The sequence below is a fragment of the Alexandromys fortis genome, unplaced genomic scaffold (assembly GCF_014885135.2).
Source record: "Alexandromys fortis isolate MF-2015 unplaced genomic scaffold, M_Fortis_MF-2015_v1.1 scaffold_183, whole genome shotgun sequence".
Taxonomy (NCBI): Eukaryota; Metazoa; Chordata; class Mammalia; order Rodentia; family Cricetidae; genus Alexandromys; species Alexandromys fortis.
The window spans coordinates 2,569,963-2,593,796 of record NW_026068079.1 but is presented as its reverse complement, the minus strand read 5'-3'; the positions used below and the strand labels follow the sequence as shown (position 1 = coordinate 2,593,796).

Genomic DNA, 23,834 nt, shown 5'->3' with positions numbered 1-23,834 from the left:
TAACAAAGTACAGAAGCTTATGATCCCCTTAAGAAATGAGGCCATTGTAGCAGGAGCTAAGTATTCAGGCTCTTTGTTGAAAGACGAGGTAAGGTGGCCAATAGAATAGAATCTGTTCCTTTTATATAAGCACGTACTGCAAAGAAAAAGTACGTGCAGTTAGCCTGGTGTCACCCCTTTTGTCAGAACAACAAACCAAGGTGAATCCAAGACCAGGGATTCACTTGGAAAGGTCATCACAGAGCCTCATAAATCTCCAAGATTAGGATGAGCAAGTGTGAGTTTGAACAGCTCACACATTATTTCGTTAAAAATAACACATGGCACAGTCATAACTAAATATTTTTAAAAGAAAACGCAAAGTTTAATTTATCGAAAGGATAAATAGAGACTTTGAACCAGCCTTTAGGCCGTCTCCTCACGCCGACGCTCTCAGTAGTGCATACCGTTTTTCAATAACAAGCCCAGAAGAAACTTCTGGTCCCGAGTGTGCCTCATGCACCGGATCCTGTGACTCTCGGTCACTCGGGATCGGCCTCCTCGCCCGCCCCGCCGCTCCTTCGCTGCGGGGACGAGCCCAGATCCCAAGCACGTGGCGGGCGCGGGGCCCCTTCCGGTGCCCTAGGGGAGCGCGGCTGATGAAACGCTCGCGGCTGGGCCCGGGAGACGCGGCCGCAGGGCGGCTTGGCGGTGGAGACCGCTCGAGCGGGGCGCGGGAGGCGCGAGAGGCGGACGCTGGGGCGCCGGCACAGGGGCGCCGCGGCGCAGAAGGGGCCTCCGACCCTGCGCGTCCCCGGGCTGCGGTGAGTGTGCGCGGACCGTGCGCGCGCCCGTACGCCCGCGCTCCGGGGGTTGGGGCCGCGGCGCTTGCGTGCGCGTCCCGCCGCTAAGGCTCGGGTGACTTGTTCCCTACCCACGCGTCAGGCGTGGGAGCTGCGGGGTAGGGCGAGTGATTTCTGGGGTGAGGGAGCCCCAAGGCCAGAGGGCAGACCGGGGAGCCAGCTGCCCAAGGCCAAGGCCAGGTACGACGAGAGGCGCCGGGCCGGGCTAAGCCGGCTTTCTGGCTCCCTCTGGGTTTTTGCTTCCTGACCTTGGATAGTCAGCTTTCTCTTCCGGGGCTTAATGTCCACATCATTGAAATGGGTAGTTTGGATTCCTTGTCTAGCCAGGCCTTTTCTGTCCTAAACTTTTGGGACTGTTGCCCCTCTGATCTGTTGGATTTGCAGTGTAGTGAAGCTGAGTTTGAAGAAGGAAAGACACTTTCTCTTTCCTTTCAGGGCAGCCTGGGCAGGCGCTTAGTTGTCGGTGAGGCTGGCAGGCACTGTGCAGCGATGGGGCCCCTGGGAGCTTGAGTCGTCTGCACAGCCTGGAAAATCTGGTTGAAACGTGGATTCCCTAAGGGACTGGCAGGAGTCTCAGCGCTTGCTCGTTCTGTGCTCAGTTTACCCTAGCGTCGGGCTCCCTGACTTGTGTACTGAAGCCTGGAGCAGGGCTGAGGGGATGGTAAATGGTCAGCATCTGCCCTTGGGGGGTCTGCCTTCATCCTCGTGGCCCTGTAGGCCCTGGGCTGGATGAGGATCTACAGAGATTCAAATCTGGCATGGCTTCTTTCAGTTTCCACTTTGGTGAAGCCTAGGAACATCTAGGCAGCCCCTTTGCTGCCTGACTGCCTCTTCATCTTTCTGGCAGTTCTCTTGGTGCGTGCCTTTCCCAGTGGATGATCCCTGCAGGGAGGACTGAGCAGATTCTTCACGTTACATTCCTGGTTTTACAGTCGGGGGCTGGCCCTAGAAGGTTCTCAAGGAAGGCTTGTGGTCGATGTCAGCTGCCTTTGCTCAGTAAGCACTCTTCTCCAAGGTAGATTTTGTGAACCGGGAGCCGCAGCGTAACCCTAAATTACTCTCCTGGTCCCTGCTCCAGAAATGGCGGTAGAGAGAAGTCCAGTGCCTTTTCTCAAGGCCACCAAGGTGGGAAGTAGTTGGGCTGGCCAGGTTGCTTCCAGCCGGCCCACGCAGCTGTGGGCCTGTGACAGGCCTATGACTGGAGTCTGCTGATTGGGTCTCTGTGGGCAGCCGAGGGGTGCTGTGGGTGCTGTGATTTCTGCCCCCAAACAATGCTTCATTGTGGGATTTTGCAACCAGTGGATCCTTCTGTGTAGTCCCAGGCTTCAACTCCAGCCAGTGTCAGCTCCTCCCAGCCTTTTCAGCACTCCGGTGGTGTGAGGCTGAAGTGTGGCCTGGATGACAGAAGACAAGGTTGTGTCTGCCTTGTGGTCCAGTAGTTGATCAGAGGAAGCAGAGGGGTGTCGACTCTGGGCGCAACCTTGTGGCTGTTTTTGTGGCTTTTGTACCTCTTGGGGGTATAAGAAAGAAAACAGGCACGGTGAAGTTGGCCGGTAAGTACCTAGTGTGTGAGAATGCTGCTGCGGGCCAGGTCGACGGTGAGCAAAGACAAGACTCCGTCTTCCCTGAAGAGCATTGCAGGGTGGCTGGAATTTATTTCTAGATCATGCTGAGAAACATGGTTTCTTTGGGTCTACTCAAAGGTGTCTGTGGATAAGCTGAAGGAAAGCAGAGCAGGCCCAGAGGCGTGAAGGCATGGTACTGTGGCCCGACCCTGGAGACGCAGGGGATCCTGTGCCACTCAGATGTGGAGAGGTGTGTCTTGGCCGTGAAACAGGAAAGCCATGTTGAGGAAAGGAAGGACCCTGGGGACAGAGCACTGAACACCATGCTCTTCCTGAAGCAGCCAAATGAGGCAGGCCTCCCTGCCCACTGCACAGATGCTCAAGCAGAGTTCAGACCATGGTGGTGGTGGTGGTGGGGGTGCTGAAGGTGACTACATCGATCCAGCCAGACTTTGGCTCCAAAGCGTTCATGTATTTTCCCAACATTATGTTACTGTTTGGCCTTAGGCTCCCAGCTTGGTAACATTCATCCTTTGTCTGTTTTTCATTGGAAGAGAGGCTCCCAAGGAACCATCTAGACTCACTCTTCCTAAAGCGACGACCCTTTAGTACAGTTCATCACACGACCCACAGGTTGAGAACCACATTCTAGAGCTTAATGTTGGGCTGGCTTCAGGTATTTGGGCCCCCTCGTATGGAGCTGTCTTTCCCTACAGTTTGGTTTTATTATGCTGCCACCATCTATCTATCTATCTATCTATCTATCTATCTATCTATCTATCTATCTTATTTAACTTTATTTTATGTGCATTGGTGTGAAGGTGTCAGATCCCCTGGAACTGGAGTTACAGTTGTTAGCTGTCATGTGGGTGCTGGGAATTGAACCTGGGTCCTCTGGAAGAGGAGTTAGTGCTCCTAACCACTGAGCCATCTCTCCAGCCCGCTGCTACCATCTTCATCTCTTCAGTTTGCAGAGGTCAGGGCACGACTTTTGAGAATAGGTTGTTGCCTTCTGCCTTTTTGAGGCAGGGTCTGTCTGTATTGCTCCTTTTAGTTTTATTTATTATAATAATATATTATTATAATAGATTTATTTATATTTATAATATTTCTAAATGAATAAAAACATTTAATATTTATAATAAATTATAGAGTTATTACCTTATGTGTTTTCCTGTATGTATGTCTATACTGTGTGTGTGTGTCTATTACCCTTGTGGGTTCCCTGGAGCTGGAGTCATGGATGGTTGTGAGCCACTGTGTGGGTTCTGGGAACTGAACCCTGGTCCTCTGTAAGGATATCAAGTGCTCTTAACTCTGGGCCATTTGTCCAGCCCCAGGCTCTCTCTTCCCTCTGCCCCCCATCACCATAGGAACACTGCGGTTGTAGACATGTCTGCCACATCATCTGGCTTTTATGTGGGCACCCGGGTTGAACTCAGGTCGTCGGGTTTGTGAGGCAAGTGCTACCAGCTACTGGGTCGCCTCCCTGACCCCGGGTCCTTGGGCCCCACATTTTCATTTTGCAGGGCGTCCCTCACCTATGCAGCTGCTCCTGCTGAAGAATGAAGATGAACAGTGAAGGGGACAGAAGGATCAGTTTCTCCCAGTAGAGGTCAGTGGGTAGGCCTTGGGGCCATTTTGGTCATCTGGAAGCTTTATGTGGCCTCCAGTGTCACCTTCCTTGGTAGCGAGTGAATGTTGCAAAGGACCGTCCACCAGACACTCACAGGATCAGTGTGCCACTCCTGGGTATTTGAGTGGAACATGATTTTCCTGGGGACACATGGCACAGGTTGCAGCAGATTGGTGACCCAGGAGCATCCCTGCTTTGACTGATGCCTGTTGTGCCTGTGGGCCAGCTGATACTGGAGGCATTGGCGGTGTCTTCATTATCCTTCGGAGGGAGCTGCAAAGCCAGAGCTTACTCTCCTTACAGGCTTTTCTCTGATACGAGTTTAGCCACCAATGTGTGTGTGTTGGCTTGGCCACCTGGAAGCCCCAGCGACCCAGCCCTTGCCTCAGTCAGCTGTGTGTAAACAGTCACAGCAGGACTGCTGTCTTTCTTTCTGCTCGGGCAGGGCTTTGCGGTAGCCTACCCCTGTCTGAAGCTGACTGTGTAGCCCAGGCTTGCCCTAAGCTTGTCCGTCCTATTGCCTTTCCCCGCATGTACCCTTCAGTGTTGGGATTATGTAGATCAGGCTGGTGAACTCACATAAATCTGTCTGCTTCTGCCTCAAGAGTGCTGGCATTGAAGGGTTAAAGAGTTCATATTCATGGAGTGTGATCTCTGTCCCCCATGCCTTCCTGTGTAATGCCCACTGATTCCTTGTAGTGGGCCTGTGGGGGAAGGGCCGCTAGATCTGGAGAAGCCTATTTGAAGCTCTGGGGTTAAGCCACACACATCCAAGCTTATACAAATAGAAATCGGAGGTGGCGGGACCACAGTGAACCCTGAACATGGACCGCACCCCTTTAAGGAACTGGAGTGTAGCCTAACTGTCTGGCTAGTTCTCCTCTTCGCGCTTGTCAGGACTCTGCCTGTAATCTGTGTTTCCTGTTTGTTCCTCTGTTTTCTCTGTGTCCGCTGGTTTGCAGTGCCTTGTAGGAAGCTGTACAGAAACAGCCTCCCCACCATGGATGTCTGTCTGAGGTGCTGTCTGCCTCAGTCTTGCCTCCCTGGGCATCTCAGGAAGAAATGACTGGGCCTGGTGTGGCCGAGACGGAGAAGACCCACAGCTGGAAGGGGAATTCTCAGCGGAGGCCTGGGGAAGGTTTTAGTTCCCTCTTCTCATTCTGAGAAAGAATTTCCTCAGTAGGACAGAAAAGTCAGCATTTAGACTCCTGATGGCCGTCCCTGGCCTTTAGCAGCTCTGGCGCCAGGGAAGGCCAGGGAGCCCAGCTCACCTTCTTTCTTGTGCTGTTTTTCTTAGGCGAGTGGAGATGAGACACTGCCCCAGCATGAACGGTACGCCCAGAAACAGGAAGTAGAAGCGGGAGCAGCTGCCTCTTTGCCATGGCCTGTGAGCCTCCCACAGACCCTGGTGGGGCAGCTGGTCCCCTGCCCACTTCTATCCAGGGCTGCAGCACCCTGCCTCAAAGGAGCCCTCCTGGCTGGGGTCAAGGTAAGGTCATGACCCCTACCCCGTGATCCCCTTCTCACTGTGTCCCATTGTGTGCTGAACTCACACCTATAACTGGGGTCTCTTTGGGATTCAGCTCCAGGCCACTTTCTGTCGTTTCTACCCTGTTCTCTCTGCCACCACCTCTTGTGACCACCTTTCCTTCCCACTAGACGACCTTTTTTAGATGTGCAGCCTGCTGGCACATTCTGACCCAGGCCTCCCACGGGACATGTTGTGAAGAGCCATCATTCCCCAGGCCAGCCACAGCTCTGCCTGCTGCCCTGTTCGCTGTTCTTTGCCAGGGCATTCAGTCTCAGGACCTCTGTACATGATGTTCTTTCTACCCATGCTTTTTTGGTGCTTGGTTACCATTCATCCTTTGGGCCTCAATTATCCTTCCTCCCCATGGCAAATTATTTGATGGCTTAGTCTTAGTTGGGATTTTCTGATGTATTCTTCCAGCACAGTTTATTTAGTATACCAATTATCTATGTGATAAATATTGAGTGTCCAGCCTCCCTGCCATAATGGAAGTTCAGGGAGGGTAGGGCTGGGTACTGTCTCACCCTTCCCGTGTCTGTAGAGCCAGCAGGAGGCCTGCTCCATAGGAGACATGGAGTCAGTATTGTGCTCAATGAAGGGATGGGTGGTAGCTGGGTGTAGCAAGGAAAAACAGCACTATAAACTGGGTGTTCTATAGAAATGTGGGCTTAATAGTGGGCCTGAAACTCTGTTCAAAAAAGCTGTATGACTGTGTTATTAATTGTTATAAAGCAATTTAAACATCTGTCCATGCTGTAGTAGAAAGGAACAGGATGAAGCATTTCTTTTCTTCAAGACTTGAAAGGCATCCCTCTGCTGAATTTTAGTAAACTCCCCCTTGCTGCTTTGTGCATTTTCTCTCTCTCTCTCTTTCTTTCTTTCTTTCTTTCTCTCTCTCTCTCTCTCTCTCTCTCTCTCTCTCTCTCTCTCTCTCTCTCTCTGCTTTGCTTAGGTCTAGAAACAAGCATTTCTAAGTGCAGGACTCATGTTACCAAGAATCCAGGATCTCCTAGTAGAAAAGTAAATAAGAGACTCGGTGAAAGGTCTTTGTAGGGTTTGGGCAAATGCTTGTAGCCCAGGATGTAGCTGTCTGAAGGTTCCAGACTCTCCTGGGGGAGGCTCATCCAGTGTGGCAGCGAGGGCACCAATGGGAGACGTCATGGGATGGTGGCTGTGTTTGGGCACTACCTCTTCCTTTGGGAGACGTCACGGGATGGTGGTTGTGTTTGGGTACTACCTCTTCTTTTGGGAGACATCACGGGATGGTGGCCGTGTTTGGGCACTACCTCTTCCTTTGGGAGACGTCACGGGATGGTGGCTGTGTTTGGGCACTACCTCTTCCTTTTGTTTGTTCCATCTCCGTCCCCCGAGGTCAGCTGGGTAGACTGCTTTCCAGGGGCTTGGCTTCTCTTTCCCTGTGAACAGCATCCACTTCTTAGAACTCTTGGAGCAAGCGCATAGTGTGGGCTCCTGTTCTCCAGTAGGGGTCTAGTTAGCCGCTCTTGTTTCTTTTCTGTCTATGCCTTTCCATTTGAGTAGTCTTCAGTTTAATGTATACTTTTATCAAGGTGGGGGCGGGGCATAAAAGATATATTAGTGTTGTCTATCAGGACTTCTGAGTTCTGAACAGCTTGTTTCTGAGTTATGATCCACTGGGGCCAGTGATTCACACACTTGAGGTGACATCCAGGCTGTCCTCTGAATGGCTGACAGTCTTCCATGGTGGCTGTGACCATTGGTAGGTAAGGAAATAGTTTCTCCTCTACATTCACCTTGTGAGTAATAGACGGGGTCACAGTTGATCCCTCAAGGGCTGGCCTGTATTTTATCCATGTACCGCACTCCTTTCAAAAAGTAAGGGGGAGGGCAAAATCGCGAGTTTAGAATTCTGTGATGGAATCTTTAAGAGTGAGTGTTCTTCCTTCCTGACCCAGGCTGTGAGAAGCCTGTCAGTGCTGAGGATCAGAGTCCTGTCATACTCACTCATGTGTCATACATGTATGCAGGGCACTAAACCAGCTCAGGCACTCTTACGAAGAACAGACCAGCATGGAAGCATGGTGTAAAGGAAGGGCTCAGTCTGAACAATTACACACGCGTATACCCATATGTGTGCAGACAAGGCTCTGTGTCCTTTCCCTTCCTCTTCCCAGTGGTACAGACTACCCACAGTGCTTAGCTTGTGACTCCTCATCCTGTGGTCAAAGCTAGCACTGGTGTAGCTCTCTGTGACCTGCCTCCTTTTGAGGACCATTGTGATTCCATCAGCCCCCTGGGTACTGCAAGCTGCGGTTCCTGCTTACGGCCAGCTGATCCATGCCCTGCATTCCATCTGCAGTGTTCATTCCTCTTTGCCCTGGCAGCAGTCTGGGGATGCAGGTGTGGCCATCTGGGGTTGATGTTTCATGGTAACTATTTAGATCTGATATTTGGCTCATTGATGGGATTTAAATTCTTCAACTGAACTTCCTGTTCAGGGTTTGCCCAAACATCAGGCCCCTATTGTTTTTCTGCCTCTGTTTCCAGCCTTGTGACAGGGCACTCAATACCACCCATTCTTTGCTTGATGTCTTTCTGCTTTGGGAAGTTATAAATTATATAGTTAACCAGCATGGGTCTTACTTTTGCCTCCTGGGAACTTGCCAGTCAAGCTACCTCCTTAGGCTTGTGGGACAGCTACCACGTTCCTCATCACGAGAAGGGACTCCCCTCCTGAGGTGTGATGCCGTCAGTTCTGACCTCCTCCAGAGGTGCACTTGTTTGGTCCATGATCCTCTGTTCTGCTTGCAGAGCTGCACAATGGCCAGGTCCTCACAGTCCTCCGGATCGACAATACCTGTGCACCCGTCTCCTTTGACCTGGGAGCTGTAGAAGAGCAGCTCCAGGCCTGGGGCATTCAGGTGAGTGCTGGCTGGTTGAGTCTGTTCTTTCTGTCCACCTGGCTATGTGCCCACCCACCGGTCTCTTCACACACATTTCCTTAACGTTTACCTGAGCTGGCCGTGGGCAGGCGCATAGGAAAGTATATTAGAAGAATCCTTCCTTGCCAGCGTGTTCACTCCGAATGTGTGTGTTGGGGTTCTGTCCAGGCCTTGAGCTGGCTAAGCTGTGCACAGGTGACCAGGACCCAGTGCTAGTGACCACACTACCCAGCAGGAACTAGACACGGACCAGTAAGCAAGGTCAGCCAGACAAGGTCAGCCAGACATGGACGCCACAGTAGAGCACCATACCAGGTACTGACGGCATAGGAGGAAGTTTTGAACGCCCCTATGGTGGGTGGTCACGAAAGCTTCATGGAAGGCTAGACCCTGACGGGGTTGTTGAGGGTTATATTAAGAATACTGGGCAGGAGAAAGACATTGTAGGGGAGGGAACCGTTGTGACAGTTCCTGGATCTTACCACATAATGGCTAGGATCCCTTCAAACAGTGAATCCAGGCCTGCGCTTCACAGACCCGCTGTGTGGATATGGATCCAGGCTTGCTCCCTGCTGCCTGCGTGATTTCAGGCAGGAGACTTAGCCTCTCTGGTCCTCACTTTTGTCTGTAAGAGAGGGTGATGTTAAGGCCTGGTGTGTAGGGCTTCCATTAGGATTACGTGTGTGACGCCAAGAGCATTTGTAGATGTTCTGGAACATAGCAGGCTCTCAGTGAACCTTAGCACTTGCTGTTGCTATAAAGGACAATGGTGTGGTCTCCTCCCCAGAGCCCTCAAGGTGAGGTCTTCCTAGACTAGCCAATAGGGGTGCAGGTGGCTCAGTACCCCGAAGGAAGACTTTGCAGATAGCACTGAGCCTTTCCTGCTCTGGACGGGCTGCCTTTGCCTTCCATGTTTTCATCCCATCTTTGTGCAGAACTTCCCCCTCCTCGTTTTCTTCTCCCTCTACCTGCTTTCCTTCCTTCCTTCCTTCCTTCCTTCCTTCCTTCCTTCCTTCCTTCCTCCCTCCCTCCCTCCCTCCCTCCCTCCCTCCCTCCCTCCCTCTCTCCCTTCCTTCCTTGTGTGGTGTATGCATGTGTATGTGTTCATATGTACACACGTGTGCAGGTCAGAGGTCATGTGTCTTCCTGGTTTGCTCTCTACCTTGTTTATTGACACAGGGTCTGTTGCTGAATGTGGAGCCAACTGATCTACCTAGACTGGGTGCCAGGGATTTTCCCAAAGCACCCAGCTATTTAACACGGGTGCTAGGAATCCAAACTTAAGTCCTCAGGCTTGTGCAGCAGATTTACCTACTGAGCCATCTTCTCAAACCCCAAATCTTTCTAAAATTATTATCTTGAGATTAGTTGAAGAGAGTTTGTGTGTATATTGTTGCACTGTGTTCTTGGATGACATGTTTTCCACTTGGAAAAAATGTATTTATAATGATGTCAACATGTGTATGTAGGTGGATGGTATGTGTGTGTGTGCCAGGGTGCGTGTGTGGAAGTCAGGACAACTCCGTGACGCCTGTTCTTTCCTTCTACCTTTCTCTAGATTCTGGGGGATGATCTGGGGTCATCGGACTTGCATCATTCACTGGCAAGCTCCTTTACTCCTGAGTCCTTGAGATGTCCCATGTCAAGATGTAATTTCTAAGTGGCTAGCACCTGTAAGGCTGGTGTGCTCTGCAAACACTCTGCTTTGGACGGGGAGACCTGTGCCCTCCGTGTTTGGGATCGCGTGCAGAGTGTAAACGGCAGCCGTGATAGGCTGGCTCTGGGTGCCCAGTGTTCATTGTGTGACTCTCACTCTGCCCACTTCCCCTGTGCACTGCCCCACTGAACATGCACCTGTCTCTCCTTCATTTTAGAGAGGAGGAGCCCAAGGCTCAGAGAAGGGTTCACTTGACCCAAGTCACCCAGTACTTGAGTGACATGACCGGAGTTTGGCCCAGGGCCTGTGTCTTGCCCAAGACTGCCTATGCTTATTGGAAGGTACCATGACTCAGGCTGTGTGGCTCCTCTGCACGATGCCCTCGTTCTCAGGCTCCTGCAGTTAGACTGAACCCAGGATTCCCCATCTATGCTTTAAGCCTCCCTTCCTACCTTCCACGGTGCCTTGAATTTGCCTTCCCTTCCTCCCATGGGCAGTCCTGTGGACTGGGAACCATACTTGCTGGCAGGAAGGAGATGGGGAGTAGCTGTCCTGTAACTGATGACCTCTTTATCTTGGGTACCATAGGTCCCTGCCGAGCAATACAGGAACCTGGCCGAGAGTGCTCTCTTGGAGCCTCAGGTGAGGAGGTACATCATCTACAACTCGAGGCCCGTGCGGCTGGCCTTTGCTGTGGTGAGTAGTACTTAGGCCCACACTGCCTTCCTCCTTGGCCTCAGGCACACCGGATACAGCAGTATGTCCTGGGGAACACAGCTGCCTTTGAAAGCCCAGTGGCAAAGATGTAGATTTGCTGTAGAAGGGGTCAGTAGGGATGGGAATAGGGACTGGGAGCCAGGCTTCGGAGTCAGTGTTTAACCTTGGCCAAGGCTTTTTTCCCGGGGATGTGGTTTCCTTTGTTCACAGGTAGGTGTGCTTCCTGTGTTCATAGCATGCACACGCACACATGCATGCATGTACCTACCTACCTGTATGTGCATATGCTTGCAAACATACACCTGTGACTACAGATCCACACCAGAAACATGTACACATGTGGCCAGCAGTGCGTGAACCCAGGCTGTCTAGCTGAACCCTTAGCTATTCTGTTTTCTGGCTTCTATATGTGTTTACGGCCCAGCTGACCCTGCCTCCCATTTCAGGGGAGACAGAAGAGAGGGGACTAGCATTTAACAACCCCCTAACAAATACTGGACTTTGAAATGTTACCCTGCTAGTCCTGAGACAGTCCTGTGAGGAAAGCGTGGTTATTCCCAGTTCACAGGTGGAGAAACCCAGTCTTAGAGAGGTCATAGCTCATCCCAGGCCATGCTATACCACAAGGCAAGGATAAAGGCATTCCACAAGGGGTTAGATACAGAATTCTTTCCGTCAGGAGGGTTTAGGAGTGGGGGGCTCAAACCTGAGTGCTCACACACTTTACCCCAAGTAGGCCAGCTGAAGGAACTATGCGTAAAGTGGGGTGTAGAAAAGGAGGCTCTGCAAATGTGGCCACAGTGGAAAGTGGGAAGTGACAGGGAGCTCTGGCTAACACCCCAGAGGTCCTGAAGGGAGAGCAAAGTTGAAATAGATAGCCAAGGTCATGTACCTCTGAGCAGTCGTCAAGATATGGCCCTCCCACCGCTGGCTCATCTTTATCTGGGTCTCAGTCTTATCCTGGGAGGTGGTCTGAGAAACTGTGGTGAGTTGTGTAAAATTTCTTTCTGGGAGACAAGTCTGCCTCTGGTGCCATTTCCCAACATGAGATTCCTAGCAGAATTCCCATTTCTTTGGGGTCCGTACTTTCAGCAGCCTGATAATCAGATTGAGAGACACAGTGTCTCTAGAATATCTTCATTTCTGCCAGGCTGGTTACAGCCTGTTGTCATAGTTCACTTAATAAGAGGGAGCAGGAGCTCAGTCCCAGGGTTGGTGTGAATCCTCCCTGACAGCTCCGTGCCTTCCCGTGTCTTCTACAGGTGTTCTATGTGGTGGTGTGGGCCAACATCTACTCCACCAGCCAGATGTTTGCCCTGGGCAGCCCATGGGCAGGCGTGCTGCTTGCCACCCTGACCGCTGTCAGCCTGACCCTGACTCTTGTGCTGGTGTTTGAGAGACAGCAAAGGAAGGTGAGCTGTGGGGCCCGTCTGTCCCTCCAGAGGGCTGGACAGTCTGATGCCGTAATTCTGCTGCAGACAGCTCCTTGAGCTCCCCGATGGCTGCACACCCCTGACTAACAGAAATAGGGTCCTCTCCATTGCCCCTCCCTCCCTCCCTTTCTTCTTTCCACAGGCTCTTACCACCTAGGCCCACAATTTAGAACTTGCTCTGTGTAGGTTGGCCTGCCTCTGCCTTCTGAGTGCCGGATTCTAGGCACCACATGTTGCTCTTGTTTTGCTTGTTCTTTTGAGGTGGGGTCTTGTTATGTAGCCTAGGTTGGCCCCAAACTCACGATTCTTTTCATAAGAGCAAGGATTACAGGCTTGTGCCACCACATTCTTCCTTCCCTCCTCTCCCTTCTCCGTTGCTCCCCGGAGCAACTCTGCTGCACTTTAGTGCTTACAGTTCACTTCCTGATGGCCTGGGCCTTTGGCTGCTCACTGGGGAAACTGCATGTGCTGTGCAGAGCCACTTGCCTCTTGGCCAAGGAGCAATTGCTCTTTGTTTTTCTCTCTTGTTTTCTTACCCAGCTGCTGCATGTTGTTGTTTTTCAAGAGTGGTTCCCAGTAGCCCCTGTTCCTGCAGCACTCTAGGTAGCTGAGCTTGCTCACACACCTCTCCCTTGACCTGCACAATAGCTTGTGAATGTCAGGGAGGGAAGGTCACAGCCCACCTCACTGTAGTGCCAGGGGCAGGAGGATGAGGGCTGGGGAGGTGGGGCCATTGTCCCTTTTTGGTGGGGTTGGTGCTTCATTAACAACCTGGCTTCACTTAACTTCTGTAGCAACCTGAGAGGCAGGGAGTGGGCTCAGAGAGTTAGGGAACTTGTCCTGGATCTCATTGTAATGGAGAGGCAGGGTTCAAAGCCAAGCATATTATCCCCCATCACCTATAGAGAGGAGATCCTTGGTTCCCAGCTCCCGGTGGCACTTACTGGGTTAGTGTCCCTGTGTCCTGCTGTGTATGGAAGGTAGGTTAGTGTCCTGCTGTGTATGGATGGTAGGTTAGTGTCCTGCTGTGTATGGAAGGTAGGTTAGTGTCCTGCTGTGTATGGATGGTAGGTTAGTGTTCGTCCGTGTGTGCTGCTGTGTATAGACGGTAGGTTAGTGTCCGTGTGTGCCTGCTGTGTATGGATGGCAGATTGTCACAGGCTTTCCATGGTAACACCTTGTGACTCTGGACAGGGAGCAGAGGTCCAGGAAGACTCTGAGAGCACTGAGTGTGTGGCCTCCAGGGCTGCTGTCACAAATATAAACTTCTTTCCTTAGACTCTTGCAGAGATTGGCAGGGCTCCTGGGGTGTCTCCTCTTTCAGGACTCCATGGTTATGTGGCTCCACCTGGGCAGCTAAGACCCTCTCCCCGCGTAAGGTCAGCTGAGCAGCCAAGATCCTCTCTCCGCTTAAGGTCAGCTGAGCAGCCAAGACCCTCTCCCTGTGTAAAGTCAGCTGAGCAGCTTCTGTTCTGCTTCACTGTGCTGTGTGACAGTGTATTCTCAAGTTCGGGGAAGATGCTTGGATTTAGGTTATTATTCTGCCTAGCTCAGGGTGCTATCTTTGGGTACCTGGAGAAGCTCCTGCCCCATGTCCTGAATCTGTGGACCTTAGCAAGTGCTCCACTTCGGCATGGCTTGGCTTCATGCCTGTGACACAGGGACAAACTGTTCTGAAAGGATCTTTGTTAGGCTTTGCTCCTCGTCCGACAAGATAATGCTGCCCCTGGACTCTGTTTAGGCCTTTATAATGCTTGTCCGTGGTCTATGAAAATAAATTGTGCCTTCTGTTAGGCGATGCTTCCTTTGGGAGGAGGAGAAAGCCAGCCATCGGCCTCAGGAGGGAGAGGTAAAGAGAAAAGCTGGCAATCCACTTCCTCTCACTGACACCCATGAGTGACTCATGCAGTCTAGGGTGCCTGCTGGATGCTCGGCCTCCTCCCCGCCCCTTCTGTGACGTCAGGGAGAGCCAGGTGAGGTGCTGTGACACAGGTCACAGAGAAAGACCTGCTCTCTGCTCACAGGTGCAGCCAGGGGCGCTAGGTAAAGAGTCCAGAAACTATTCTCTAGGCTCTTTGGTTACTTGAGAAACCCTGCCAGGGTCCTGTCTTTCTAGTCCTGATGTCCCTTCTCTGGGAAGCCACTGTGTGCTCTGTGCCCAGCTTGATGTCTGTGCCCAGCAGTGTTGTAGGGACACGGACTCTCTGTGATTTGTTAGCTCCATAACCTGGGGCGGGCTAAGTTGCACTGCTCGGCCCTGTTTCCTCTGGCTCTGTCATAGGGCGACTGTGGGAACTGAAGGTCTTGTTTTATGTGGAAAGCACTGGTATACAGTGACCGCTCCATAAGCAGTAATCGTTATCGTTGTTGACTTTGTTTGCCCGTGAAGAAAAGCTCAGGGAAGTTCAAGATAGACTTGCCTCTGTCTCCCTGGTTCTCAGCTGTCCTGGGGATTTCTCATCAGGACCTGGCAGACCTCTTCTTCCTGCTTGTGCCCCTGCGGATTAGTGCCTGTGAGGGTCTCAAGCTTCCATCCCCTCCATTGCTTTCTCCTCTCAGTGGTGAGTGATTAGCCCTTCTCAGGAATAGAAGGGTGGTGGGTACAATAGCTGAGACTCCACCTCATGTCCACCCCCGGAGATGCCCGTGTGTGGCCAGGGTGACACAGTGGAAAACACAGGTTCCCTGTCACATGTCTGGATCGTCCACCCTCGAGTGGTCCACATGCGGTGGCTCCTTTTGTCATTGTTCAGTCAGGGCAGTTTCCACAGGGTGACACAGGCCGTGGGGGCAGGGACTGAACTCTCAGTGAGTGAGTTTCTCAACAGGCGAGCAAGACTGCCCAGAGTCCTGATCAGAGACAGTGGGGGCATTCCAGTGCACTGTGACCCCGGGTGAACCCATGTGTGCGGGGAGTTAAGATGACAAACTGAGAATTCTAGAGAGATTTTCTACTTCCTCCATGCCCAGTGATCTTTTTCCAGAGGACAGGCCCTGGGCATGTAGAACTTTCTCATGGGCCAGTCCTGCAGTAGGAGGCATGTGCTGGCCACCCTGACCCTTCTGTGTGGCCCTGCGGGAGAGCCCTGCACATGTCCCGTTTCCCTGTGGGTCCTGCTCTTTGTGAGCGCTTCCCTTCGACTACTCTAGGAGTTGCTGCTAAAGACCCCGAGGGTCTGTTCCCCAGGCCACTGCTCTGGGTCTGTTATACCTCTCTCTCCCCCTCTCTGGTCTCCTTGGTGTCTGCCAGCTGCAGATTTGACATTGCCTCGTATGGGTGGGAGTTGGAGGAGACAGCTTCTCTGAGGGCTGCGAACCTGTTAGCACATGGCCTGGGAGAACACGCCTCACCCCTGGCTTGCTGCAGGCTAAGGCCAGGGGATCTTAAAGGTGTGTTGTTAATAGAGTTGGTTCTGTCCATGCAAACAGACCATCTGTCTGCCCCTTGTATTCCCTCAGAGACCACTGCATTAGGATGTTGTCTAGCCTAGGCTAAGTGAAGACTTCCTTCACAGCTTAGTGAGCTCTCTCCTCACTCCTGGGAGGAGGGGGTGTGCTTTTTTATTAACCTGCCACTTAAGACAGGGAGACACAATGGAGGGACACGGGCAGTCCAGCCAGGAAGCCAGAGCCAGGCTTTGGCTCTAGCTGTTTAACACCAAGTTCACCTTAGGGGGAGAATAGAGTTGTCTTGAGCATGAAGATTGTTGTGTGGCCTTTGGGAGAGGGACAATTGTAATGTCCATGGCTGAGGAGCTCCTTGGGACCTCCTTGGAAGTCAGCCTTGGGCCGGGCACTTGTCTTTTAGGCTAACACTAACACAGACCTGAGGCTGATGGCCGCCAATGAAGCCCTTCTGAGACACCGCGTGCTGCTCGGGGTGACAGACACAGTGGAAGGATGCCAGAATGTGATCCAGGTACTGTGTCTCAGAGTGACTCCTCCTGGTGGCCCACTTGCAGGTAGCCTTGCGCTGTCCTGGCCTGCCCTGTGAGGTCCAGTGTCTGCTGTGCTGCTGTGAGTGGCCCTCCCCTCTCCTCAGGACTCCTCTGTGCTGAACCCTGCGGTTGGGCACTGTAGGAATCAGTGTCCCTGTCCAGTGTAAACCTGCATACCCATGAAGATGACAGCACACAGTCGCAGTGGCTTTAAAGGGACTGTGAAATCTCATGGCAGGAGAGACGAGGCTGGAGAAGCTGTGTGACGCTCAGTAGCTTTCTGTGTCCCTAAGGGAGTAGAGAGATCCTACAGTAGGAGTCGTGCATGGGACATGGCTGAGGCAGGGTCTGATCCTGTCTGCGTCCAAAGTAAAGTCTTGGTAGGATCTCTCCTCGCTCTGTGGAGCAGCGGTGTCCTTTATTCTTAGTCCACAGATGAAGATAGAAGGACTTAGGGAGGGACACAGCCTTCATAGCCAGGAAGCCGAGCTGGTGCCTAGAGTGTGAGGAGGTGTGCCTTCTATGAGTCTGACAGATGTTTGCTGAGAGTTTCCGCATGCTAAGCACTGCTCTCTGGGCAGAGCTGGGCTGAGGACACACGGGTCAGTTTTGTGGAGCTGATCACACCTGGGATAGCATGCAATATAAAGTTACCTTACCTGGGATAGTGGCACAAGATTCCTGGCCGTTCAAATGGCACTTTTGCGTCTCTCAAGTCTACAACTCGTTCCTCGCCTCATTGATTTCCCAGTCTTCCCTATCAGTTGACGTGTAGGAGGGACCCTGGAATGTCGTTGAATCTGCTGGTTTCCAGGTGACTAATGAAGGGACACATCTTTTCAGAGTGGTTCCTCCCATCGTCACAGTGCCATCTTGGGATGAGATAATGCAGTGTCTGGAGGTCTTTTAGGGTCCTTGGGGCTGCTGGGTGATGTGATGGGCAAGGAGAGAGGTGGTGCTCAACAGGGTGGGCACAAGTTGAATTGTTAAAGGATAGAGACTTCCGTTTCCTGTGTGTAGCTGAGATTTTTTCACAGTGAAAAGACTTTAAAAAAGGTATGTGGACAGATCCTTCTTGGGGTGAGCCGGAGAGAGAGACTATGTGGCAGGAGCTGTGACTTTTGGTCTCATGGGTCAGTTGCCCTGAGCAGGGAGCAAGGTCACGACCTTGCAGATGTTAGACTCAGGATTTTACAGTTCTTCAGAACTTGGTTATTGTGAATGTGGCACCATCAAGGCATCTCAATGGAAATGGAAGGTTTGGGCCTTGTAAGGATGTCCTGGCCAGGGGGCTTCTGGAGCTGAGGTGGGAGGAAAGGCCGGGAGTATCCCCAGGACATCTTTCTTACCTACGCTCCTTCCACATCGTTTAGTTCTGGTTGGTGACGATGTCATTTGTGAGGGCTTTTCTCCTTTGTGTATCTGGGTCTCAGACAGAATGGTACCCATACTGCTGAGGGTGAGGATGCTGGTCCTTTGCCCCAGTGGACATGTGGGATTCTCTGTGGGAGATGGGGCCTCTCCATTTTGTTCATGGTTGGACATATTCTGAATTTGGTTGCAAAGCCATTTGGGGGGGGCGGGTGTGTGTGACCCCTTAGCTTAGTGATAGTGTGTCCCCCTAGCATTCTGTCTTGGGTTCAGTTCCAGTACCCCCATTTTATCCTCTGCAGCCATACAGATGAGTGCAATCACACTGCCGGGTGGTTGTCAAAAGGATGAAGAGCCGGAGCTCGGGATTAACTTGGGTTAGAAATTTAAGGTCAGGCCACTGCTGCTTCTCTCCACAGCTCTGGTTTGTCTACTTCGACCTGGAGAGCTGTGTGCAGTTTTTGTCTGATCATATTCAGGAAATGAAGAGGAGCCAAGAGGTAAGATGACCAGCACCTTTCCCTAGGATCAGCCGTGTCCTGGGGTCTCTGCATCCTGAGGTCAGGATTGTCGTGCACCCTGCTCCTGGCTGTCTAGACCTGGGTTTGCCCTCCAGAACCTTCAGCAGCTTCCCAGGACCCTGCTTTTGTGGGGAATATTGTGATCTCACTGGCGTGGCTTCTTGAGATCAGCTGTCTGGTTCTCTAGCTGGTCCACCCTTTCACAGCCTGCCAGACTCAGACCACACCTGTGTCCCCTCTGTTTCCTTTGTAGTCCGTGCTGAGAGACAAATTAAGCCAGCTATGTGTTGTCATGGAAACAGGAGTGAGCCCTGTGGTGGAAGGGCCTGAGGACTTGGAGGACGCCCCCCTGCTACCCAGCACTCCTGGTCCTCCGGAGAGACCACTCATGCAGACTGAACTCTATCAGCTTGTTCCGGAGGCTGAGCCGGAGGTAATGGTACCACAGCACTTGGTAAGGTCCTCCCGTGGGGCCCGTGTGTGGTCGTGATCTTAGTGAAGGTTCAAGGTTTAGGTCTTGGGGTTTGTAGCCTCTCTGAGTTGCTACAAACCATTTATACCTTGTAGGTCAGAGATGTCTTCACATTCGCTGTTGTTGTCACGTCAACACATATTTTTGTTTATTCTGACACCTTTCTTTTTTGAGAGAGAGTTTAGCTTTGTAGCCTAGATTGGCATACCCATAAACCTCCCAGCTGCTGCAATGGCAGGCTTTATCTTTACACCAGTACTTTAAAGCACTTATGGGAATTAACTTTGTACTTCTGGTACTTTTGTTGGCATGTTTAAATATCTTGGCCATCCTTTTTGATAGCTACACTGACTGCAAGGACCGTTGCATGTTGATGAGTCATAGCCTGTCATCATTTAGATGAATATTGGTCTTTTAAAAATCTGTTGCTAGACATGATATGGTAACACATACCTGTAATGCCAACACTCAAGAAGCGGAAGTAGGAGAATTGCAGGTCTAAGCCCAGTCTGAACTATACAGGGAGACCCTGTCTCAAAGAAAAAGATTCTGTTGATCAATTACATGTTCATGTATCTATCCATCATTTCCATCCATCATCCATCCATCCATCCATCCATCCATCACCTCCATCCGTCCGTCCATCCATCTGTCCATCCATCCATCCATCCATCCATCCATCCATCCATCCATCCATCTATCGTCATCCATCCACCCGTCTATCCATCCATCTGTCCATCTTCATTATCTATCTTCATCCATCAATCATCCACCCACCTATCTACTTAAGTCTTAAACTGCTTGGAGCTGTTGTGGGAATACTTTTATTTCTGGCTCCATCAGCCCCAGACACTTGCCAGGTTCTGTCCTTGGTTCTGTGTGGGTCTGGTTCCTTCCTGGTAGCTATGTGAGCTATGAGGACAGACCCAAGTAGAGGATGACCTTAGGTGGCATTTGGAGCTTTGGCGATTACTTACATTTTTCTTTCCTTCCTAGGATTCAGAGAATCAAGGTCTAGCCCAACCCAGCCTCCCCCTTTTGCATTGGTGGGATTCTGGGGCTTCACAGAGGGTTACTTAAGAGAGAAAATGATTAGTCTTTCACTTTTTTTTTCAGAGAAGAACTGATAAGGTCACATGCTTTATTCAAGGGGCTTGTGTGTCTGGGTTGGCGTGCAGTAGCTCATTATATGGCCCTTTCAAGTTCTTTCAAATTTCCTCAAACCCTTAGAAACACAATTTCCTGTCATGAATATCATGTGTGTGTGTTTCTGTATACACATTCTGAAAGTAGCTTATCAGTTAGCTAGGGAAAATATAACCCCTACTCAGGTCTCAATGGGCAGCTAGACTCCCTGTGTCTGGAGGAGCCCAGAGTCTGTGACAGATGGAAAGAATCAGAACAGTCTCTCACATTTGTAAGGATTTTTATCCTGCAAAGGTCATGTCAGCACATCCCTGAGGTCTCGATGACCTTCCCTTCTTTGATGGGTGGAGTGAGACTGGCCTGGCTCTCAGAACGAGGGAGAAGGCAGGAGAGGGCATTGGTTCTTACAGTATTGATCTTGGGCTGATTGGCGAGGCCAGGCTGAGCAAATGCTGAGGTTCCAGGGGTGAGCCTGGCTTCTGCTCTCAGTATTGGTGATGGATCCAGTGATATTTACTGAGCTGGCCTCGCCCACCTCACGCAGCACATATTGCCTGCCAGTGAAGACAGTGCCTCAGCCAGGCTGACACTTGCCCAGTGAGTGCGGCGTGGAGGAGCTGGAATTCTTCTGTCCTTGATCTGAGCACCTGTTTTTAATTAGTAGCTGCACAGTGCAACCCCTCTGGACCCCACACCCAGCAATGCTAACCTCCCTTCTGCTTCCCCCAGATCCTGGGGCCACTGTGTCCTTTGTGCACAGTATTGTTCCTCTGTGGTACTCAGTTTCCATCAGCAAACCCTTATTACATCTGGTAGCAGGATGCCGACCAGGCACCATATGTGAACCGAAGGTCTCCTGTCATGGGATGCTTCTCCCCATCCAGCCCCATTAGTGATTTTCTCCACGTGAGTCAGTCTGAACTCATGGACCGTACAGATTCATGTGCTTTAGAAGTGTGAAGAGGGGCCGGGGTGATACTTCTCCAGTGCTCTGAAGGTAGAGGTCTTCTGGGGCATACTAACATCTGTGGTGCTTGGAATGGAACCCAGGGCATCAGGCATGCTAGGTGCATGATTTGCTTCCAAGAAGAACCCTGTGTGTCTTGTTAGTAAGACCTCCTTGGGGATGAAGCAGCCAGGGCCACAGAAGCTCCAGTGAATTGCAGAACGGGGGTTCTTGGCCAGACTGCATCTTCCAAGAGCCCTAGGCAGTGAGTGGTCTGACCTGTTCTTCCCTGGATTTGGGCTTCTCCTGTGGCCACGCCCCATCACCCCCAGGACTGTCTGCTGTGCTCATGTTGCTTCCGTGACTCTTGCAGGAGATGGCCCGGCAGCTGCTGGCAGTGTTTGGTGGCTACTACACTCGGCTCCTGGTGACCTCCCAGCTGCCCCAGCCAATGGGAGCCCGACACACAGACTCTGCACAGGTCCCGTGCCCCTGTCAGCTCATAGAAGTGCACGTTCTGGGCACAGGGTGCTGCCCATTCCTGGCCAGGTGACCTGTGGACAAAGACGTTCATCTTCCTCCAAGACTGAGAAATTGCAGAGGAGTCAGGAGCCTGGTGTGGCTGACCCTGAGCTCAGATGAGATCAGCATTTGGGGACACTTTGGAAGTGTCTGTCATGTTGATTATGGGGTCCCCAAGTGTACACCAGATGTCTTGTCAGCATCACACGCTGTCTTGGCCTCGCTGAATCTGGTGGCTGAGCTGGATGGGGCGAGGAGACCAGGGCTGGTGGTCATCAGCAGGCACTTGGAAAAGAAGACCCTATTGGTGCTACTCAGGCTCATTTTGTGGGCGGCATGCGGGCTTGTGTCATGCTTCTGTCCTGCGGAGCGGCAGTGCTTCCTCACACCCCACTGTTCTGGAGTGAAGTGTCGTCAGACACGCTGGGTTTGAGCAGAAAGCTCAGAGGCTCCCCAAGAGTTTGAAGACTGCCCCCAGCCCCATGTTCAAAGCCCTCATTTGGTGTGAAGGTCCAGCTCCGAGTTCCAGCTTCGCGGTTTCTTCCCCACAAATCACCACCCTAAGTTGGAACTCCTCCCCGGACTGGCAGGGGCAGCTTCCCTGTCCCTTCTGCTGCTTTTCCCTCATGGAAATTCCTCACGGAACCGCGCCTTTTATTGATGTTTATGTTATCCACTTTTCCTGTACATACTTCTTTTTCTATCGAGACTGTAAACTCCTCAGGGTCCAACACTGTACCTGTCTTCCTTTTGTGAATGACCTGAACTTGCTTAAAACAAAATACTTCTGAAAAGTCCCGGGTCGTGGTGGAGCTGCATTGCGGTTTGTCCACCCCACTTACTGGATGGTCCTGGTCACTTCTAGCTTATTCTTACCTCAGTGCACAAAGTGCTCCCCTAACCCCTGACCCCAAACTAAGGTGTCCTTGGTGAAATGCCATCACAGGGAGCACATCTGCCATCTCTAGGGCTGTGTGGCCATGGCTGAGTGATCTGCCTTCTCGGTGTGTCCACTGACTCCTTCAAGAGCCCTGTGGTGGACTGAACTGGCACCGTGCGGAGACCTACTGGGTAAGACACATCCTACCTCTGCTTTTCCTGTGGAAGAATCGCCAGCCATATCCTGGGGGAGCTTTGCATGTGGAGTTATTCACGGTCTTTTGACCCACTGCGGGAAGTGTCCCTGAATTTGACCAGGGAAGCCTGTGCTTGTCATCTGGGCATAAACCCCTTCAGTATAACGATAGAGAATAAAACTGTCTGGTAACTGAGCAGCTCGGCCCGGCTCGTGGAGGCTCGGTGTGGTCCTTCCACTTTCTCTCTAGAAGTTCTGCCTTCCTGCTGTTTGGGGGCTATGGGGATAGTCATGGTGGACTTGCTTTTGTAGACCAGGCTGGCCTCCATCTCACAGAGATCACCTGCCTCTGCCTCCTGGGTGAAGATTTTTTTTTAAAAAAAATATTTTTAATCACATGTAAGTGTGGGAATTAAACTCAAGTCCTCTGCAAGAACGCTCCATGCTCTTAACTGCTGAGCCGCCTCTACAGCCCGGTGTACCGAGGTCGGTCTTAAGGTTCTATTTCTATCTGAGGCAGGGGCCCTGGACACAGCACCATGCAGGTAGGAGCATTCAAAATCAAGTCCACTCATCCTTCCAGCTTTCTGGTCTCCGCCCGTCAGTCCAAACGGGAGGAGTGTTCCTGCCTGGCAGATGGTTGCGAAAATGAGTGGAAACAACTTGGCGTTTGCAACACCAAGTCACAAGCTGTAGCAGGAACTCAATAGCCGGTCATGGTTTCTTTGTTAAATTCTTGGTGTCTGGGTTTGTAGTAGGTGCCTGCGTGCGTTTAACTTGACTCTTGTCTCTCACCTGCTATTCCATCACCACAGGGCTGCGTATAGGAATAAAGCTTGGTCAGATCTCCCGTTCAGGAAGGGTTGATGGCCTGGTGAGGGAAAGGGGGGGCAAGCTGTGACTTAGCAGCAGATCAGCCTTCTCTGTGCTTCTCACTTCCTTATCTGTCAGGACTGCTTGTGTAATGGCCATGACAGAGGTGCTGTCACGTGACTCAAGACCTGTTTCCTGGTGTGTGTGTCTGAGGTTTCAGCCCCCAGGCTTCATTTCTTTGTGGTGCTGGGCTGAAAGTCAGGCCTCTGGCAGGAAAGAAGTGGAGGGGGTTGTTGCTGAGCCACAACTCAGCCCTCAGGGGTAGCTTTTTTTCCTTTTAGTAGCTGCCAGATGGTTTTTTACTTGAACATAAACACAGGTTTTTAACAGGCTGTTGAAATCTTTCATTAATAATTTCATTTGGTACCAGTGAGGGAAAACTCTAGTCATGAATATATATTTTGCCTTTCTTTGATTTCTACTTTTTCTTTTTAAGTTAGGGTCTCATGTAAATGAGAGCTGGCCTCACATTCTCTTTGTGGCTGAGGATGACCTTGAATTCCTAATCCTGCCAACACCTAAATGCTGAGGTGACCTGTGTGTCCAGTGCTGGGGTGGAACTCAGGGTCTGCTGCGCACAACACAGGCTTCCGGTACATTGTGTGTGTGTGTGGTGTGGTGCTCTTCCAGCACATTGTGTGTGTGTGGTATGGTGCTCTTGACTTCCG

General features: G+C 51.5%; 1 protein-coding gene across 8 annotated transcripts; it reads left to right on the top strand.

Moving 5' to 3' along the window:
• Positions 1-425: 425 nt before the first annotated feature.
• Positions 426-22,490, top strand: Tmem268 (transmembrane protein 268). Of its 8 annotated transcripts, none has more exons than XM_050121825.1 (10): positions 426-803; positions 3,937-4,022; positions 5,341-5,532; positions 8,365-8,474; positions 10,741-10,848; positions 12,132-12,281; positions 16,111-16,221; positions 18,031-18,111; positions 18,386-18,565; positions 21,070-22,490. In XM_050121825.1, the coding sequence occupies exons 3-10, from the start codon at positions 5,424-5,426 to the stop codon at positions 21,247-21,249; spliced, it is 1,029 nt and encodes a 342-aa protein (XP_049977782.1). In that variant the 5' UTR covers positions 426-803; positions 3,937-4,022; positions 5,341-5,423; the 3' UTR covers positions 21,250-22,490. The 8 variants fall into 8 exon arrangements, with proteins under 8 accessions (XP_049977782.1, XP_049977783.1, XP_049977785.1 ...); XM_050121826.1 differs by lacking the exon at positions 426-803 and adding an exon at positions 823-1,022; XM_050121828.1 differs by lacking the exon at positions 426-803 and adding an exon at positions 1,858-2,395.
• Positions 22,491-23,834: the final 1,344 nt, after the last annotated feature.

Bases quoted from the DNA above. Each gene is read 5' to 3' on its own strand.
- Tmem268 (XM_050121825.1), top strand. From the start codon at position 5,424: ATGGCCTGTGAGCCTCCCACAGACCCTGGTGGGGCAGCTGGTCCCCTG. The intron at 12,282-16,110 runs GTGAGCTGTGGG...CTTGTCTTTTAG, and splicing joins TTGAGAGACAGCAAAGGAAG to GCTAACACTAACACAGACCT. The intron at 16,222-18,030 runs GTACTGTGTCTC...TTCTCTCCACAG, and splicing joins GATGCCAGAATGTGATCCAG to CTCTGGTTTGTCTACTTCGA.